Here is a 21,425-nt window from a genome sequence, read left to right as displayed (position 1 = left end):
TGGCAGCCATTGCCCTGCTCCCTCCCCGCAACTGCGGGGCCCGGCGTGCAGAGCCCCGCCTTAAACAGACGCCTTCCGTGAGGGGGGCGCTGTACGCTGGGACATGCGGTCGTTGTCTGGCCGGCTGTTTTTTTTAGCAGGTGAGGCTGTTCACCTGGGGTTGAGCCATGTTTTTCTGGTGGTTTTTTCTTCACCGTGAGCCTCGCTGTGGCTTGAAGGCTTGGATGATTTTGTGTCACGTTGAGAGCTGAGGACTTGGGTTAGTGGCACCCAAGCCAGTGGAGAGAGGGTAGGAGTTCCTCCGCTGGCAAAATACCAAAGCACCTGCTAGAATGATCTGTCACGGGTTCCAGATACAGTTTTTGGCAGCCAAGGTGTCAACTTGCTTCTGCATGTTAGTTGCTACTGTGCTAACAGCTTGTTCTGTTTGGTGACAGAGACCATGGCGGCCCAGAGGGAATGGACCCCGATGGTGTCATTGAGGTGAGCACGTGTGAACTGACTTGAGGATTTAATCACTGATGGAGAAAAGTGTTGGATTTAATATTTTCTATTTTTTCTTTATTACAGAGCAATTGGAATGAGATTGTTGACAATTTTGATGATATGAATTTAAAAGAATCCCTTCTAAGGGGCATTTATGCTTATGGTTTTGAGAAGCCTTCGGCTATTCAGCAGAGAGCTATTATTCCATGCATCAAAGGTATGCAGGTGATTCATTTGTTGCTATCAACATCGGATAATAAGGAAAGTTGTAAAATGCATACGCTGTTTTATTAGTGTGCGATGGTACCTATTTTTAATGCTTATTGAACAAGTGATATGATGGTACACCATCTTTCGGGACTGACCTGAAATGGAGAGAACTCTTAATACTGATCACTTATTTCAAAGGGAATAAAATAAAACTAAATATGAATGACCTGTGTGGGAGCAGTAAATGTGTATCCTACTTTTTTTAGGGTATGATGTGATTGCTCAAGCTCAGTCAGGTACTGGCAAGACAGCCACATTTGCTATTTCCATCCTGCAGCAGTTGGAGATTGATCTCAAGGAGACCCAAGCACTAGTATTGGCCCCTACCAGAGAACTGGCTCAACAGGTATTGATAGTGTAGTTAAAAAAAAAAAAAAGCTGCTTGTGTGTTGCATAGGTTTCAGGTTTCACAACTGTGAGACAACAAACAGACTTCTTAAGGGGCTGTAACTAATATCCATTCAGAACCCTTTTTGTGTTGAGTAATGGGGGATACAAACTGGCTTCTGTCCCACAAGTTCTCTGCCTGCTTGAAAAGTTGAGCTGATGCACATGGAGGGTGTGCTGGGGCAGGGTCGCAGGAGCCAGCTGCTATGCTGTGTATAGTTCTGAGGGAGCATCTTCAGCAGAAAAACAAAATACAAGATACCTTATTAAAGCACAGTGTTCTGAGTGGAAACAAAACGTACTTTTTGGAAGCTATTTGAACTTGCGTGCAGTTGTGCAACATGAAAACTGCAGTGCGCATGTGGTCACGTCATTGTTTTTGTGTTTTTGTGATGTTTTCCTGACTGAATGTTACTGCATGTCTGCTTGACCTTGAAGGCTTGGTATTCGGTTTTACTAAGTGGGAGTGTTTAACAAAATTTAGAGGATACTTAATTTTTAGGATTAATGTATATCAGTAATACGGGGTCTTAAGATGAAATGTTGAACAGAACTCGGAGTAGAAAATAGATCGTATACAACTTCCTGTCTTTTTCAACTAGAATATACTGAGATGCCAGTGCTATAGTGAAGATTCTTCTTGAAGGTAAAATTAAACATACTAAATCAGACAGGAAAGAAATCTATTAAAAAAAAAAAAGCAGATCAGTGGAACCAAGAACCTCTGATCAGAATGTTTAGCCTTTGTTCTACTCTGAAGACATTGGTGAGGTGAGGCTTGTTTCGAAGCCTGGCATATAGCAGTGCACTTCTGTGCTCTTAGGAACTTTCTGCAAGGGCTTAACATGCAGGCCTTAGCAGTTCAAAACTTGCGTTGACCCCTGGAGGCCCTGCTTTCTAATTTAACAATAGCAGATGCACTTCAGCTAGTTCAACTATAATAAGGACAAAAATTGAATTAAGTGCTCCTTTGACTTAAGCTTTCTAGTGAACAACTTCAACAACAAGCAGTGGGGCAAAATCATTAGCAACTGTCTTTTCTAACCATTAGAGCTGCATAACCCTTGTTCGCTCTGTTAGCTTCCAAAGTGCGTAAGCACCAATGATAACAGGGCTTAATCTTTAATGTACCAGGAACTACTACTAATGGAAGGGTTTTATTTTAGATTCAAAAGGTAATTCTGGCCCTTGGAGACTACATGGGAGCAACATGCCATGCTTGTATTGGTGGTACAAATGTTCGCAATGAAATGCAAAAACTTCAGGCTGAGGCTCCGCACATTGTGGTCGGAACTCCAGGGCGTGTGTTTGATATGTTAAACAGACGCTACCTTTGTAAGTATGAATTAATTTTGCTCTTCATAATAAATCTACAATATAAATTTCACACCCAGTAAGGGCTTAAATAATGCATTTGCTGTCATTGTAGAGAGTTGTACTGGAAAGCGTAGTCCTGAAGGAGAGTGACATTAATAAAAGTATTCAGTGTGTTTCTGAAACTTCATGTGATACTCCTTTTTTTTTTAATAGCACCTAAATGGATCAAAATGTTTGTTCTGGATGAAGCTGATGAAATGTTGAGCCGTGGATTTAAGGATCAAATTTATGAGATCTTTCAAAAATTAAGCACAAACATCCAGGTAAAACACCTTCTACATTGTTAAACTGATGGATGTGGGTTTGGCTACAGTGTAGCTGAGAACTACTGAATTGTCTACATCAAAACCGGTGTCCTAGGCACAAGCTAATGCCGAGTAATGCATTCTAGGTTGTGTTGCTATCGGCTACAATGCCAATGGATGTGTTGGAAGTGACCAAAAAGTTCATGAGAGATCCCATACGTATTTTGGTGAAGAAGGAAGAACTGACTCTGGAGGGTATCAAGCAATTCTACATTAACGTTGAGAGAGAGGTTGGTATCAGTTGTACTTGCTCTGGCTGGAAGAGTTAAGTTCAAGTTCCTTCTTGTTAAAGCACTGTGCTAAAATTACAGAAACCAAGGCTGAGCTTTGGTTTCTGTAATAATGCTAGTAGAGTACATGCAAGAAGAAGAAAAACTATGCACTGGATCAAAAATGACTGGGGTGGACCTCTTTCTTAATGTCCAGTGTCCTGTGTCTTAAGATTTGGTGCAACAGTTGATGCGGAAACTTGGAGTGATGTCTTGTTCCAGCCTTTCAGGTCATACTGAATGTAATGGCACGTTAGAGCGTGCTTGGTTGGTTGTTGCTTTAGAGTTTTATTGCTTGTTTGGGATTCTTATGTACTGAACTGTCAGTGGCATGGTGCATTTCCTGATCATCTTTGTTCTGTTCAGGAGTGGAAGCTGGATACTCTCTGTGATTTGTATGAGACACTGACCATTACACAGGCTGTTATTTTCCTGAATACAAGGAGAAAAGTAGACTGGCTTACAGAGAAAATGCATGCCAGGGACTTCACAGTCTCAGCTCTGGTAAGAATTGATACTTGCACGTAACTTCTGAAATGCCATGTACATATAGAAAAACAAATCTTAATGAGCCCCATTTGAATGAAAAGCAGGAAAGTTATAATATAGCTGCGCAGTGCTGTATTATCGTTCCCCCTGCTTAAAGAAAAATGCTTCCTTCTATCCCTACCTGCTTTGTTCCCACGGCAGGTAGGGACGCTGGGTTTCATACATCACTTTGTTTTTTAAAGGAAATTCCAGTCGAGTATTGGAACTGCAGTAATTATAACTTTTTTCACCCTGCAGCATGGTGACATGGACCAGAAGGAACGGGATGTTATCATGAGGGAGTTTAGGTCAGGATCAAGCCGTGTCCTGATCACCACTGACTTGCTGGTGAGTATTACCTTACATGGAACACGTTTCTGTTTAAATCTGGTGCCAAAAGCTTCATAATCCAGTGAAGGTTCTTGTAGCCTGAACTGTTTGGAGCTTCTTGGAAGAGTAAAGACTACGCTCCACTATGGACTACACAGTTGTAGTTCATCACTAACCTTGTGGTCGACAAAAGCACGGCATAAATGATTTAATCTGAAGCCTGTGACTTGCACTAACTCTGTATTGCTTTTCAGGCTCGTGGCATTGATGTGCAGCAAGTTTCTCTGGTTATAAATTATGACCTGCCGACCAATCGTGAAAACTACATTCACAGGTGAGTTGGCTCTATCCTCGAGTTGGTGCGCTACGCCCAGTGTCACGTCTGCTACAGAAATGAGCACAGAACCTCACCTGTTTTTCCCTTTAGTCCTTAACAGTAACAGGAGGTGTTACGCATCTGTTCATGCTGTCACTGCTAAAAAGCTAGCAGGAGATAAACTGCTTGTGGTTTTGCTTTAAAAAAAAAAAAAAGCCCTGACTTGCACAGCTATGGTTCTGAAACGAGGGAGGATCAGAACTTTTGGACAATAAAACAAAGCAGTGGGAAAACTTAGATGTGTGATGAGTTCAGTGATGGTTAATCAATCATCATTGCTGAGATCTGGGGAAATCGCTGGCTGCTGAAGTGCCTTTTTGTCGGGTAGGTTGTGGAGTATGGCTGCAAAAGCCATTACCGGCACAGCATCTTGAAGAGCAGTGTTAGCTCGATCTGTAGGTCCTAGCTCATCTTCAGTTGCTGCTGCTCAGTGACTGGACCTTAATATTCTTAGCAAACAGCTGTATAGGACTGCCTTCACTTCTGGAGGTCCAGCTGTGTTCATGTTTCCTGTGCCTTGCTTGCTCTCGGTAGCTCCTCTTACAGCGGGATTCTTTCCTCTGTGGTGTGTGTCTTCCGGTAGCAATTTGAGTTTTGTTTCCCTAGGTTTAGTTAACTGCTTCTAGTGACTGTCCCTAAATTAAGTAAACTGTGCTTTGTTACTTGATGTAAAAAAATACAGGAGTCGATAGCAGCAGTTGATGACACAAGATGGTGCTCAGAAACGGCGTTGACGTAATTTAGGACGTGGATTCGTAAGCGGCACAGTTTGAATAAAGAGCGAGTCGGTATTTATATATTTCTTTTGTCATGATTATTCACTAAGTTCTGTGAGCCATTTTTGTGTATGTAGCTCTTGCTGACTAGGTGCTTTACTGTGCGGTCTGCAGGAAGGTAGAACTGATGGGTGCAACTAAACCGTACTGTGATGTGTTAGCGACTGACTTGGGCTCACGCAAAAATGTTGAGCTTGGATTTTTCTGTTAAAAAAACCCTAAGTTTTCCCACTGGAAACAGTTACATTGAATTAAAATTCTCAAGTTGAGTGTGCTGTTCCATGTTACCGGATATAATTGGATTGACTTGGGAGCAGTCCGACTCTGGAACAGCAGCTGTAGCTCATCTTTTGTTTGCCGTGTGCTGGGGATTGGATGCATGTGGTGTGGGTGTGTTAGCTGAGCAGAGGGGAGGGAGGCCGAGCTAGGACTTCACACCACAGTACCAACCATTAAATAAAGATCTTACTTTGCAGCCAAAAGAGTAACCTTTTCTGCTCTGCTACTCTCCGTAGGATGGACACTTCTTCTGTACTCTGGGCACTAACTGCTGGTTTTTCCTGACCAGACATGACTTTGGTAGCAGCTGGTCCTGTAAATGCAGCATAAACTGGCCAGTGGCAGATAAAAGAGCAGCAGTTAATGAATGGATCTTGCGATGGCGTGGAGCGGATTAGAGTAGCTAACGTGTGTGTAAATGTGCTTTCTTTTTGTGCAGAATTGGCCGGGGTGGTCGTTTTGGCAGAAAAGGCGTGGCTATAAACTTTGTCACTGAAGAGGACAAGCGGATCCTGCGAGACATTGAGACTTTCTACAATACTACAGTGGAGGAGATGCCGATGAATGTGGCTGATCTCATTTAATCCCTGGGATGAGGTGGTTTTGAATGCAGTGCTCGCTGTTGCTGAATAGGCGATTCACAACGTGCATTGTGCTTCTTTCTTTGGGGATATATTGAATCTTGTCTCAATGCTCATAACGGATCAGAAATACAGATTTTTGATAAGCGAAGCGACTTTTTGTCGTGAGCTCTTGTGGGGAAAGCCATTGGCTTTATCCACTTTAGGGTTAGACTGTTGGGGTTGGGTGGAAAGTCATGGGGTCTGTAAATTTTTTCTTTATTAGAAATTTATTTCCTAGTTCCATAGAAGTGGTTGTATTAGATGTTCTTTATCATTTAATAATTTACTTATGGACTAAAAGATATAAGTGCTGTATAAAGTCAGCCAATTATGTTAAACTAGCCTACCTTCCTTTATTGTATGTACTTACACTTCAGATTGAATTGGAAAGGCCTTTCAAAATCTCTAAACTTTTATAAGAGCATTAAAATGCATTTTTGTTTCATATGTATTTATTCAATAAAGTATTTAATTAGTGGTAAGTGTGATCTGGACCCTGTTGCTAAGCCCCAGCAAGCAAGCAATCATACTATTGTCTTAGTTAGGGTTAAACCCAGTAAAATTTGCCATATTGCACATGTCTTAATGAAGTTTGAATGTTCAATAAAATACTTCTATATTCACTTAAATTGTAAATAGTTGCTTCTTGGTTAAGAGGGTGTCTTGCTTACAGGGATGGGTGAGAACAGCTGTGTCTGACCTGTCTTCAGGGAAGCATCCAGACCTCCTGTGCTTTGTCAGTTACTGGCTGATAAATTACCAGCTTCGCTGGTAATTGCAGGGGCTGCTTGTGGAGTTACTACTGTGGCTTGTAGATGGTGAGCTTGACCTGCCAGAGGCTATCCATCCCCCTGTGGTGGCTCATGGATATTGAAATACCCTTTAATCGGAGTAGAAAATGGCTCACTTAATCTGCACTGACTTGATGAAAAAGCCCACTGCCTGCATCAATGATGCCTGCCACCAGCCTGAGGGGTTTTTTTAGTGCATTCAGGGAGGTGGGGCAGTAGAGAGATTCAACTTACAACCACAAAGAATCCAACAGGTGTTCAAAGTAGCAGCAATGAAAGGAAGGGGCCCAAGACTACCCCAAAGATGCTCAACCACCACTGAGAGCTCTGTTCTTTACAGAGGAAACACCTTTAAAAACTGGTTTTGTGAGCAACAACAGAATGAGACTCGGGGAAAATCTAAGCAGCTTCTTTAGGAAGTGCTCTGACCCACGACCTGCCCTTTACACCACATTTTTTGTTCTGTAGCTTGAGTGAAATGAAAGTGTTGCAGTACTTTGACTAGAGAGCAATTTTTAGAGCAGGTAATGCTAAGGGTCCGATACAAGATGGAGGTGGCATGAGACGTTCCCTCAGGAGCTGGGTTCACCCTGAAGCCTTGTGTTCAGTACGGATGTGATCTTGCCAAGTTGCATTTTCAAATACGCACAACATGGGCTGAAAGGAACGACCCATCCTTCCTTTCTCTGCTCAGCTGATGACGACTAACAATAGTATGTATCACTCATTTTTGATGCATTTACCCTTCCACGTGTAAATCCACAACAAAGAACTCCAGCACAGGAGCATTACTGCCCCCTCCGCAGCCAGAGATCTCTTTCACCTAGTGTAAAAAAAACCAAGTATTGCAGCATGAGCTTTTCCAACTGCTGAGCAGTCCTTTTATTGCAAAAAGCAGTACAAAAGTACGCAGGCCCCCTGCCCTCAGAACCTCAGCTGCCCATGAAACAAAAAGCTGCTCTACTCTGCTGCCAGCCACTGCTGGAGGAGGAGTTAAGTGTTCTGCGTTAGCTGCTGCATCACAAGGGCGCAGAGACTCGTCAACTGCAAGTATTCGTCAGCACCATCTGCCAAGCATTTGTCCACTTCCTGCAAACAGAAAAGAGAAGGTAAAGCCCTCTTAAAACGGTGGTGCTCAGGACAGCTGTCTCTTAGGGTACAATGGAGAACACCGAGATGAAGCTTGCCAACTGTTTACTTAATTGGCAACGACTTCTCCAGCAGCCACACATCGCATACATACCCGTCATACCAAATGGGGAAAAATTACCTCTCCGGCCTCCCTCTTCTTGAGGAGGCCAAGATATGACAGTTTATATACGGGAAGGGATGCGCCATTTGCACTGCAACTAACTGCTAGGAGCATCACTCTGCAGGTCACCAACACTATCTGCCTTCCTTCAGTGAATTTAGCAAAACCTCCACCACAGCTGTCTCTTCTTCTTGGCCAAAATTTAGCAAGTTAATTAATTAACTTTTTTTGAAAAGGCATATTTTCATACACACTAGAACAAAAACTTGCATTTTGCAGTTCCCAATTTGTTTAAGTGCTGACTTAAAATCTTGCCTTAATTTTCCCTCTCAATTTATATTAAAAACAAACCAACCAACCCACAAACCTCTTGCTTGAGCACCATTAGAACAATTAAATATGGCTAATAATTCACCTAACTGGATTTCAATTCCTTCTCATGAAATTTCTCAGAACAAAAATTTAGGTCCCGCCAAGAAAATTCAGAACTAAAAATCAAAATAAATCGTTACGTATGCTTCTTGCGAAAGAGTCAGTAAACAAAAATTAACCATTGGAGATTCACGTGGTTTTTTTTAACTCCAGCTACAGACTTACCGCAAGTTTCTCAACTATGACAGATTTCTGCTTGTCGCTGTAATCTTCGCTCTCAACAACAGTATCATGCAGCTGGTTTACAAGCTGAGCAACAGCATACCCTTCATTGATGAGATTCTGTGTCAGGGATAGAAGAAAATGGAAATAATTCAGCAGCAGAAACACCACAAACCGGAAAACCAATCTGAAAAATTCTGTCCGAACTGAAAGGCTGTACTGAAATTTATTACGGAACTTTCACATGTTAGAGGACAAGTCAGTAGTTTGTGCATAGCCCAGCATCCTGCCTGACAGTGGCCCAAAGTGAGCACCTAGGAAAGACTGCAAGAGCATGGCAGGCACACAGCACTAATTTTGCCCAAATATTCTTCCAGCTTCTGACAGTTTACATCTTGGGGATTTTGTGAGCTAGCGACATTTTAAGCATTTAACAACCTCCACTGAACCTGTCCAACCTTATTCTAAAATCAGGAAAGCTTAGCATCCACAGCATCATGTGGCAGTTGCACAGCATTCACATTCTAAAGTGCCACCTACTTTGATTTATTTTCTTCATCTGGTAGTTGCTAGCCTCAGGCATACAGAGATCTGTAAGGCCAAAACTTTTTTAATAAATTAAAAACCATGGCAACTAAAGATAGCTTTTTAAAGAAAAAAAAAAGCAGTAGTGCCCAGTTACAAAATCAGCAAATACTGAGAACGGTAGTCCACAAAGCCATTTAGGCAGAGAGAAGTTTATGAAAACATAAAAAGAGTTGGTGCAACCTTATTCTTCTGTACAGCAAAATATACACCCATGCTTTACAGAAGTACGCATTCAAACTGTGTCAACTGCACATTGAGCACTATTATCTGAAACAAAAGCCCCACCTACTCTAGAAACTGGAACAGTTCCAAACTACTACATTAGATTAGATCATGGTCTGATGAAGGACCATACCAGCTCTAAGGATTTAGAAAATCCGTATCATCACCTCTTAAGATCAACACGTATTAGACATCATAAGTAAATGTGGAAGTGTAAGGCAGTGACAGCTGCACAAATCCTGGCACAACAATTCTAAGATTTGCGGCAAGTTTACAGAAGAACAGATGCAGACTCAAAACAAGAGGTCCTGCCAAAACTATCCGATGAGGCTCAGCCAAGTAAAAAGCAGGAAGCTGACCAATACTGGCTTTTTTCATACAGGCATGGAACACTTCACTGGGAGAATGGTACCACGGCATGCTCCCCTCTGTCAGGGACAACTCCTTGATTTAAATTCCAGTTCAAGACTGTCTGAGCCTCCTTTAAACCCAGGAGATTAGGAATTTCCCATTCTTCAAAGAGAGCAAGAACCTTTTTTGTATTAAAGAAAAGAAATCCACCTCTATAAACCAGTAGCTTGTGCCTTCTCCAGCAAGATCTATTTTAAGTCACTGCAGTTTGTAAGACAAACTTACTCACTAGTGTACCATAAGATTAACATGAAGTATTTTAAAACTGAAGACTTATTACAGCTTTATTCAGATACTTCTCATCTAACACAGCTTCTGTGTAATGAAGAAGGTGACTAGTCCAGAGACCAGTCCACTGAAGACGCAGTTCTAAAGGCCTGAGCCAAGTGTCTCGCTAGGAACTCCTACTCTGCCTAATTCAGCCTAACAGCTCCACAGGTCACCAGTTTAACTCGGGAGAAAGCCAGACTCACGTTGGTAGGGAATCTTATTTGCAGCTTTGAGAGTTCTTCCTCAGAAGGGAAAGATCAGAGTACTACCTGGTAAAAGACATGCTTCCTGAAGTGTGCATCCTAACTGACCTGAGGCCAAACGTTCTTCAGCTGCAGCCCGGCAACAAAAGATTCACAGGGCAGTGACCTGGAAAAATACCCAGGCTAGAGCACTAAGAGGACTCTACCTTTGCCAGTGTTTCCAGTTTCTCAAATGAACCACTCCGGCAAACAGATAGCAGTTCTTCAGTTGTTTCTTTAGGGATGACCTGTAACAAGAAGTTGCATTTCTTAATTTCAACTTCGTAAACTTAAAATTGAATTTGATGCATACAGTAACAGATACAAACTGCTTATGAAGGAGGCCATTTTAGCATTTCATTCCTCTACACACCCAACCACTTTCAAGGAAGTATATAAGACAGACTCGCTAAGCTTTAAGAGTGAGAGCTAGGCTGTAATATTTGTCCTATATTGGTGATATTAAAATAAACCCCATATAATGATAGTGAACTGTCAAAGTCACTTTCATAAACGCAACACACAATCGCTTATTCAGGACACTGACTAAGTGGAGGACCTACTTCAACAATTAGATCAGCCAATGCTTTCTGTACCATTCTACACCTAAGCAAAACAGCAAATCAGTTTTCTCTCCAGTGACGCACAAGGGATATACAAAAGAAGCCCAATGCAACCAGATCAGACAATAAATCAGAAGAAAAAAAGTTGACAGATGCCATTATTTAGCTCTGAGCAGAGCAGCACTGCCCACATTCTCCCCTCTACTCATTGTCATTCCTGTCAGTTGAGTGTCTGGACAGTTTGGTTTCAAAGCTTCGTTATTAATCTTTTGTACTAAGGTCACTCCAGGGCCACAAAAAGTTATGTACGACCAAGAACTTGGAAGTCTTTATGAAGATGTAAAGTTGGGTTCCTTTGGTTTAAACAAGCATTATTCAATAATGGATTTTCACGCTTCTCTTTCTTATCATTACAGTCAACTTCTGCCAGGTTTCTTAGAAATTGTGATTTACAGATAGCTGTAAGTGAAATCCAGCTCTTTTCTACAGCTAGATACACAAAACTGAACGAGTTCACTGAGAAAATTGTTTATAACTGTTCTGTAAAACATGCACAGTAGCAATTGCCTCTGGTTCTATCAAAGTGAAAACCTCGCAACCCTTACAATTAGCTATGATGGCAGCACCTTCAAGGGAAGCGTGTCCATCATTAAAGCCCATTTATTTTTCAGCTCCTCAACTCCTCATCTTACATTTCTTGCTTCAGGGGGTAAGTGTTTTGTTGCTATAGGAACACCTTCACACAAGTTTCATTAAATGCATTTCCTCTCAGGTTTCTCTCGTCCCTGTCAGTATTATTTATGTCATTCTAGAAGAAATCACTGCTGTTTTGTTAAAAAGCAAAATTTACACAGATCCTTGAAGGCACACTGTCACTGGGAACGTTAAGTCGAAAATGAGCTGCTACTGAAAGTCATTCCCCTGTGGTGTTTCCAAACCATATTTTGCAATGATCTATACTTACATACACACACAAAAGCGCCAAAAAGACGTTCTAGTCTACTCTCCCAGAAAAGGCAATACATTTTGCATTCGTGGGCAGAGTATTTCAACTTCAGTTTGAATGATAAGACTATTTTACAGTTTTCCTTGACTTACAGAATAAGTTGCTAGAAACTTGCTATGTAATAAGTGTACAGAATCAGGGAGTCTTTAAAATTCTGGTGGATAGTGTATCAGTACCATACTGCAATACTAATGGGTATAATATAACAGTTTTTTAATCAAACTTTGAGCAAAGGTAGATACAGGTAGCAAGTACACTTACCACACAAATGCTTTTCAGACTAATTACAGGAGAAATTGTAAAGCACAGCTTACCCCAGCAATTTCAGTGACTATCTTCTCTGTGATCTCTTTCCCGCCCATTAGGCGAGTGGCACTTTGAAGAAAAGTAATTGCTTTTCTTAAGTCCCCTTCTGACACTTTAACGAGGTAAGATACTGCCTGAAAAATAATGTCAGAAAATGCCAAGTTATATGTTCACTGTTATTTAAAATCCAGCACACTTTCTCAGCACATTGATTTTAAACGTCAAGTAGTGCCTAAAGCAGATTGTCACAGACAGGCACAATACACAAATTACAAAGCAACCTCTCTGCTAATATAAACGTGTGCTGGCAATTTCAGAATGAAGCACGGTTTAATGCAAGTATGCTCAGCACAGAACAAAAAGCCCTACAGTTTTGCTTCAACTTGCTCTGGTAGACATTTCTCTGGTTTTAGGAAGACTCTTAAAATTCATCCCATCTATGGAAGGAGAATAATATCTAAATGAATCTATATATTGTATTCAATACAATTGAGCAGTCTGGAAAAGTATGCCGACTTAGCCCCTTTCACAGTAATGCAATTATGCACTAGATTAAGCAATAAAATTACATGGCAACCATGAAGTTACCTCACTACTGATTTTCACATGTTCCTTCTCAGAAACATCCAATAGCCTCTGCTGCTGGATTTTGTCTGACAAAGGCTTGAAGCGGAATTTGGAGCATCGAGATGTTAAGGGTTCAATTATTCTGAAAGAAAGGAAGGTAAGCGCTCGGTAAATGAATGCATGGGTCAGGTTCATACAGACAAAGCTATCGAGGCAGAAAAGGGCAACATAACCTTAAAACTGCAACACTGTAAAAGTTGATACCTAAACGTTGTCTTCAGTCTTGTATTCACACAGTTACATCTCTATTAACTATGAAAACTAGATATCAACCTCTCAGTGAAGAAGAAAAAAAAGGAAAAAAAAAAAAAAGAGTACAGAATAGGAAGAGCAACAAGTCCACATAAGCAACAAATTCCACACATACCTGCTGATGTAGTTACAAATAAGGCAGAAACGTGTTGTTTTAGATTCTTTTTCCATTGTACGTCTTAAGGCTGCCTGGGCTGCTGAAGTCATTGAGTCTGCTTCATCCAGGATTACAATTTTAAAAGGAGGACAGACTTTACCACTGAAACAATAAGAAATCTGTTATCCAGGAGACATGCAATGTATAGACCAAGTAAAAAAAAAAAAAAAAAAAAATCACTGCAAGTCATATACTTAAGTATTTATACAGGATAAATAGAACATATTCAGAGGTTCGATCTTTTTCAATTATTTTTAGATAACAGACTAATATTTGTAATAAGAGGGGGACTGAGTTCCCACAGAAAGACCTACACTCAAATACTGCAAAAGTCTTCAAAAATATGTACTCTTGCTTTAAGTTTCTTCTTTTAATAACTAATGCAGCACTTATTTTTACAGGCTTCCTGTAAAAGAACACTGCAACAGACTAACTTCAGTACACAAGACCATTTCTTGCCAGATAGTCCTGGCATGCACTTTCTTCCTGCTACTTTCCACAATCTGTTTTTTCCACACATACAGCATCACCTGCACAGGGCTTCTCACCACCTAACACCAGAATCTTGTTAGCATCTCATAAACTAGCAGCCACCTTGTATAAGATGCTGCAGATTAGAGGTACTAGAGAAGTAACTTCCACCACCATTTACGCAAAGAAGCTTTTACATGGCAGTCAGACAACATCTGCAAAGGCAGCGACGCATCACCAAATCTAGAAGGCTTTATCTTTTGGGGTTTTCCTTGTCTGCCTCTCTCTACGTCTAACAGCACTAGTAAAAGTTCCTCCCAGGTATTCAAACTCTCAATGTGAAACTGCATGAAGTCAAAGCTTAGCCAAAGCACTGCATGTGTTGCAAACGTCTGGGCGGTGCTGACCCATCATTTATATTAGAATTATAAAGTTAACCTAAACAAAAACAACCACATGCTTTATCCTAAGCAAGAAAGTCCATCAAACAGAGCCAGCTGTGATCCAGCACTTACTCTGAACGGCTTCCAGATGGAGTTAGCTGAGCAAAAGCCTTCACTTTTTCCCGAATCACTTGTATTCCACGCTCATCAGAAGCATTTAACTCAAGGACTCTTTGCCGGAATAATTCAGGCCTGCAAAATTTTTATTATAACATGTTAGCTGCTAACTCTTGTAATGATTTATTATAAAGTATACCAACAACCCTTCTGGCCTTTTTGAATGGCAGGTATTATTTTTGCCAGCATTACTAAATAACATACTTTGTTAAAGGACAGTTAAGTTGAGATCATTAAGTGTTAGGTATGAATTTCCATTAGCTATTTTTACAATTGCCTCTCAGACTGCAGAAAACAATGAAGTGTAAAATTACATCAGTTATCCAGGAAAAAAGAAGTAGGAAGTTGGCTTCACAAGTTCAGAGCACTATATTATATGTCTTTCTACTTATATGCTGTGAGCATGTGGAAGAACAAGTAAAATTCCCAGATACAGTCACTGGCAGTGCTCTGCCATTGCACTACTACTAGAAAGAAGCATCTAGAAAGTATAATACAGGCAGTATTTAGCAGCAGTACTATACAGCAGCACCTCTGATAAAAAAAAATAAATATGAATACAGCGGATTTTAGGTTATGGGAATTCAAATGGACACACAATATGGAGTTGTTTTCCTACTATTAAACGAGAAGTGGTTCTTTCCAAAAAACAACATGAGCCAAAAATTAAAGACGACGATGGGGGGTGGGGTGAGGGACTAAAGTCAACATTGGATTTGCTCATAACATCAGACCACCTTCTCATCCATTTTTTGCTTCTGGGTCACTGAATTCACTACTCAAACTCCCAAGTGTTACAAGTGAGTTGATGAATGTACACACACTGAATTTTAGTCTGACTCCCAATATTACTTCCAGACACAATTCAATGGTGCATAACGGAAAGATTACGATTCAGACATTTTATGAAGTGCTTTGAGCTCTACGTGTAGCTAACAACTTACTGAATATATCATTAAAATTGGAATTCCTTTACAAAGTTCAGTAAGGCATATGCAAGCCATTTCTTTTCATACTCTTTGCTATAGGGTTACATGGCTGCTAGTCTCAAGTGTTGTAAGTCTATATTGGTAACAGAAATCAATGACTTGTGACAGGACAAGTGAGAAAGAAATCTCACGTTAGAGCTGAATTAGGAAATGAAGATATTCCTGAAAAAGACCTAGAAGCTACATAAGAACAGGCAATGACCAGAGGCACGCTGTCACATGATTACAAGACACATGATAGTCGATTACACCAAAGCAACTTCATTCCAGCTTACCCATAGAGTTCTCTAGCAGCTGCTAAAATAGTGGAAGTCTTTCCAGTTCCAGGTGGGCCATAGAACAACAGATTGGGAAGCTGAAACAGCAAGGCACTGCTTTTTAGAAAAAGCAAATAAACAAAACAAACCACAAACAGAAAAACCTACTGAAAATCTGAGCACCTAATAGAACAGAAACTATCTACTCCTCCTGGTAAACAATACCAAGTCTTTCACTTCTAGGTCACTGCACATAGTGCTCTAAAGGAGGACAAACAGTTGCTGTCTATAACACAGCATGAACAAACCATTATTTGGTGGCACCATCGCATGTTCTATCAAAATTGATACTTCAATTTATATTTTATTTTGATATATTCCCTCCCGGTCATGTCTGAGGTCACTAAAGCCTACAGAACTTACTGTTATGACTGCAGTGACACACAAATTTATCCAAGGATGCCCTTTAAACAGTCTGGATACTACTAGCAGCGCAGCTGTGACAAAATTTGGCACAGGTTAACTATCCCATACGCAGCTCCCCAGACTGCCTTTTCAAGCCATGCTGAGAATTCTGTGTTCCCATTAACCCAACTGCAACAAGTACAAGGTAGCTTGTGAATGCCTGCACTATACTGCAGCGAGTGCAATGCAGACATACCCTAACACTAATCACAGAGATGCTTGCAACAGCTGACTGGAACGCATAGGGCTGGCAAATTTCTACATCCATCCAAGGATTTTTCAAAGGAGACCACCAGTGGCATTTCTTAAAGACATTAGGTTAACTGATCTTTCGAATAATTTAATTAATAACCTCAGCATGAAAAATAGGAATGCATTAAAGAAATATGCTGACACAGGAAGATCAAAGCAGCACAGCAAAGACCACAGTAATAACATAGGATGACATTTAGCAGCACAAAGCATAAAATCTCACAATTTGAGAATATAACTAAATATCTGCTAGATGTCTGGAATTTATCAGCTGTAATAAAATACAAGCTGACCTTGTTTTGTCTGCCACTCAGAGGAACAGTTTAAGCCTGTGCAACACGCGGTCCTAGGATGTGCACTTTCCATACGGATGGAAAATTCCTAATACTAACACGGGGCTAGTAAGACTTCATCTGGAAAGCTACACATAGTTCAGGTCACCCTTAGTCAAGAATGATGAATCCAAACTGGGAAAGGTGATTAAAGGAGTGAAGAGCTTATCTTTACATGAAGTGACTTTTTTAAAGAGTTTGATTTTGTTAGCTCAGCAAAACAAAAGCTGAGAGGGAATATGACTGATCTCCATAAATATATCAGAGCAACACAGGGATAAAGAACAAAGTTGGCATAAACCAAATTTGTATAAGTTATCCATGACTAAATTTTGGCTGAAATCGAGAAGCTTTCTAATTAACATAGGAGTGACAGCTTTCTATACTACTATTTCAAGTAATCCCTCTTACAAATTATCAGGCTGCACTTTAAAACTGCTGCTTTTGAGAGTAGGGGATGTTCCAGTTCTACATTCTTAGTACAAGAATCCAAAAGTCCCCTCTGATCAATAGCAAAAAGACAAACCTCTCAGTCTGACTTGATTTCCAGCCCTTAATAAATGTTCTATGTTTAAAAAGAGTCAACTAAAATTAGATTAGAGAATTTAATACTGAATATAGCAAGCAATGCAGACAGAATGGGAACAGCAAAACCAAAGACATCCAAAGAGCAGAGAAAAATGCAGGAGTACACAATCCATGATCAGAAAATTAAATAGAGACAGATCAGTCTGGTAACAAGCATCCCATTTTAACAACTAAGGTAAGACACAGAGAACAGATTCAACTGTCTATGTACTGTAAAAGTACAGATAGAAATCAATTTCAATCTTCAATCAATTTATAGTAAATAAATCCATTTCAAGTTTTGCCTACTCTTTCTGCCAATCATTTGGTGCTTGTTTCCCTAGTTACTAAAAAGTGAACAGCATTTAGTACTAACAAAAGTTTTTTCAGGTTTAATTAGATACCACAACATTATTATCCCCCTATATCTTTTAGGAAAGCTCCAGGGAAAGGAAACATTTACTGAATGGCAGCTGAAAATTCACTAACAGCCATGCCAGGTTAGCACACTGCAAGGGTAGACGGTTTCGTGGAGATTCATAATTTCATGCCTCTGTGCTAATTCACACCCTACTAGTTCTCAAAACAAGCATTAGCAAGTAAAAAGTTTTAATAATAATCTGTTTCCTAATTCCATTAAACCCATACCTTACTACTGTTTCTGTTTCAACCTCATTTATGCTGTTTTCTCACTGAAGTTATCACCAGTGTTTACACTACTTTTTCACCAAGCACAGCCTAATCCTTTATGTAACTGTGGCAGTATTTTTAAACAGACTGCAACCTGATCTGGTTATCCATTTTTCAGTGCTTGCCAGGGGTAAGCAGGATACCTGCAGGCATCATCCCGCTTATGGGAAAGTTACCACATATAGTGCAAACCCCAAGTCCTTTTCTAGACGTTTCAGTACAAATGAAGATGTAAATTGCAATGATAATCCTACACCTAACTCTCTTTTCAGTCATTAAGATAGCATCAAGTAAACGAAAATTAAAGAATACTATGACACTTGTCAGTTTCTTTGCAAAAAGTAACAACAAATCCACAGTCCTGGCAGACAGAAATAAATTTCTCCAGTTCAAAACCACTTAGACTCTGATCTCCCCAGTTTATAAGACAACAGATGCTTGCTATTACAGATGGAGATATATCAGGGACTTAAAAGTCCTGCTCCATTTAGCAGCTCCCAGACCAAGGCCCACAAATACTTACAGGCCAATCAACAAAGGACTGGCTCTCCATTTTCAACACTAAGGTTTAAATAAAGCACATTACATAAACCTACAGTGTTGTCACAGCTGTTTCTTTGATCTCCCCAGATCTCCAAATTCAGTAAGAACTTCTGAAATAAATACCAGCCACCTCAGAGTTTAAATTACGCTTTTGCCTTTTTAACGGAATGAGTCCTTTCAAGGACTAACAAAAATGTCCAAATTTTAAAAGCGTCAAATATTTTAAAGTACTTGCACGATTTTGTTCTCAAATGCCTTGCTGAGTTTGGGTAGTTATGGCAAAATACAAAGCCTGTAACCATAAGCAGAAATTATAATTTGTCTTTTCAACTCAGGAGGCAAAAAGTCAACACAAGTGTACTAGGCTCATAATCCGAGAAACATTGCTGATCTCGAAGCTGTAAGGTTTTAAATAGCTGTTGCTCGAAATAGAACTTCACAACCCATCACCTAAGCGATGTTACATGACTGATGTGTCCAGACAGAATAGGTGGCAGCACCTCATTTCTCCTTAGCTGTTAATAGTTCCTTACTAATTACCTCAACTATACAAATATTGTAATATAGCAGCACTCCTGTGAAACCCAGATTTCTATGGGTACAACATTACATGACAAGGTCACATTACAACAGCATTCTCAAAGTAAACTGAATCTGGAGACAGGAACTAACGAAAGGAATTATACAAGTCTTTCCCAGTTCTGTCGTACCAGCTATGCTCAAACAAATAAAGTACTTCTGCTTTTGCAAGTTCTGATTAAATGAGTATTTTCAGGTGGAAATTGATTCACATTAGTCAAAACCAGAACTGCAAAGTAAATTGTCATAAGATAAAATTTTCCAATACCAAAGACTACCTGTGCATACTGCACATCAGAGCACACTACAAGTGAAAGGCTTCTTGCATAAAACTCTGAAAAGTCCGTATCGTTCCTTTTAGCTCTTGGTGAGCAGACAGCCATATCACAAATGTCATTTTCAGACAACCACTTCAGCTGGCATTAGCAGTCCATGAAAACAGAAACAGCTTTTGGAGCACAAGAATGACCCTTCTAGGAGAAATGTGGAGCAAAAAAAAGTCTCAGCAGTCTCAGTACGAAGGAAGGAATTGTCTAGATTTACAAGAAAGCACAGCCATCTCTTGGCTACCTACTTTATTTCTCCCTTCAGTCCCTCCACCTCCCCATCACCTGGTTTGGAGGAAATAACCATTATTCATACTGAATATTTACTAAATTTTTATCCAAAAGCAAATGCAAATGTAAACAAAAGCAACTGAAAATGCTCTGCTCATCCTCTTCATATTCTTAGGTCACAGATGCCAACACTGCAGTGAAGTTAGTGAAACTGTCATACTGAACTTTTTAAAGCCAAAGAGGCTTACTTGGAAACTTTAACCCAAAAAGTTTGGGGATCGCTATCTAAGTAGTAGACCTGGCACTTAAAACTTAAACTTCCCTCATTAGCAAACAGTATATTTGTTTTAATGTTCAGCAATTTCATAGAAGCACTGACAGATCACCAGAACTGTTTAGGAACAACTGGCAATACAGACTTTTCTACAAAAGAAAAATTTCCCCTCTCCTCTTAAACACGGTTGTCAAAAGTACTAGCTGAATAGTAGTGTAGACACAACAAAAGCCTTCCCAGATTTGAAACTATTGACAAGAAGTTTACCAATTAAGCTTTTCCAGAAAAATTCCAAACTGCACCACAGAGCTGACAATTTTACAAAGTTTAGAGGGCTGGAAACATCACAAATTTTACACATATATCACAACATACTACAAGGAAGCCACTTAGCTTGTTTGTAAAGTACCACTGTAAAAATGATCATTGCTGAGTTAGAAAAGAGAAGTTTTTGTTACCACCGGCTAAAGTTTCTACCTAAATATACTGATTGGGTACATGTTATCTTTACACTCACATCAGCACCTTCCAAGGACTTTTTCAGCACAGCAACAACTTCATCCTGGAAGGCGACTTCATCCACATTTTTGGGGCGACTAAATAAAACGACATTAAATGCAATTTATTAGCTAACAAAGTTTCAGAAGAAAACTGAAATTGAGAAAAACAACATTCCCCTTTCTGACTGCATCGGGTACTTAAGAATTACAGCAAATTTTGTAGTTGAGGTCAAAATCATAACAGGAAATCCGTCTAGTGCCTCTGCTCTGTATTGCTGAAGTGATCTAATTTCTCAGGAAGCTGTTTGTCTATTTCTATTGTAAACACCAGCCTGAGCTGTTTTTAGAAGCAGAACTCTATTGCGAACTGCAATATTTTACCACTTCATCAGCTGATAAAGGCTTCTCAAAAACGAAGCATCTAATGCACTTCTACACCAAACCACAGCGATGAAATTGCACCGCTTGACACGGGCAATTCTGCTCAGTTAACACCAACAAAGGGCTCTTATAGTAGTTCACAGCGCTGGTTTTCCCCTGTAACTGAAAAAGTTAAAGCTGTTCTCCCAGGTGGAGACACCTGCAGCTGTAACCCCCTTTGCTGCGCACCCACTCCCTCTTCCACAAACCCCAGGGCGGCCCCCCGCCCCCTCGCCCAGCCGCTGCCACCCCGGCAGCGACCCCACTGCCCCAGAAAAGCCCTTACTATTTCTCCACCCAGGGGATGGGTTTGGGCCTCTTGCCCTCCCCGCTGCTCCCCGCTGCGCCGGCCGCGCCCCGCTCCTTGGCAGCGGGGGGCTTGGTGCTGATGGAAGCCCCCCCCCCCCCCCGCCCAGCCGCTGCCACCCCGGCAGCGACCCCACTGCCCCAGAAAAGCCCTTACTATTTCTCCACCCAGGGGATGGGTTTGGGCCTCTTGCCCTCCCCGCTGCTCCCCGCTGCGCCGGCCGCGCCCCGCTCCTTGGCAGCGGGGGGCTTGGTGCTGATGGAAGACGGGCCTTTGAGGAAGGCCTGCATGGCTCCGGCTGGGCTGGGCTGGGCTGGGCTGGGCTGGGCTGAGCTGAGCTGAGCTGAGCTGAGCTGAGCTGAGCTGAGCCGGGCC

At 40.8% G+C, this 21,425-nt stretch overlaps 2 protein-coding genes across 2 annotated transcripts; one reads left to right on the top strand and one right to left on the bottom strand.

Moving 5' to 3' along the window:
* Nucleotides 1-437: 437 nt before the first annotated feature.
* On the top strand, nucleotides 438-6,635 carry EIF4A2 (eukaryotic translation initiation factor 4A2). Its single transcript, XM_009321725.1, has 10 exons — nucleotides 438-483; nucleotides 571-703; nucleotides 963-1,102; nucleotides 2,310-2,478; nucleotides 2,674-2,783; nucleotides 2,912-3,055; nucleotides 3,461-3,598; nucleotides 3,881-3,970; nucleotides 4,207-4,286; nucleotides 5,823-6,635. Exons 1-10 carry the CDS (start codon nucleotides 460-462, stop codon nucleotides 5,965-5,967), a joined length of 1,173 nt encoding a protein of 390 aa, XP_009320000.1. The 5' UTR covers nucleotides 438-459; the 3' UTR covers nucleotides 5,968-6,635.
* A 1,018-nt stretch (nucleotides 6,636-7,653) lies between these two features.
* RFC4 (replication factor C (activator 1) 4, 37kDa) lies at nucleotides 7,654-21,377 on the bottom strand. Its single transcript, XM_009321724.1, has 10 exons — nucleotides 21,207-21,377; nucleotides 20,341-20,419; nucleotides 15,583-15,662; nucleotides 14,274-14,393; nucleotides 13,246-13,389; nucleotides 12,840-12,960; nucleotides 12,260-12,385; nucleotides 10,544-10,624; nucleotides 8,647-8,763; nucleotides 7,654-7,886 (listed from the first exon to the last, which is right to left on the bottom strand). The coding sequence occupies exons 1-10, from the start codon at nucleotides 21,338-21,340 to the stop codon at nucleotides 7,791-7,793; spliced, it is 1,098 nt and encodes a 365-aa protein (XP_009319999.1). The 5' UTR covers nucleotides 21,341-21,377; the 3' UTR covers nucleotides 7,654-7,790.
* Between the last annotated feature and the right edge of the window lie 48 nt (nucleotides 21,378-21,425).

This window comes from Pygoscelis adeliae, unplaced genomic scaffold (assembly GCF_000699105.1).
Source record: "Pygoscelis adeliae isolate BGI_AS28 unplaced genomic scaffold, ASM69910v1 Scaffold223, whole genome shotgun sequence".
Taxonomy (NCBI): Eukaryota; Metazoa; Chordata; class Aves; order Sphenisciformes; family Spheniscidae; genus Pygoscelis; species Pygoscelis adeliae.
This window is presented reverse-complemented; position numbering and strand designations above follow the sequence as displayed.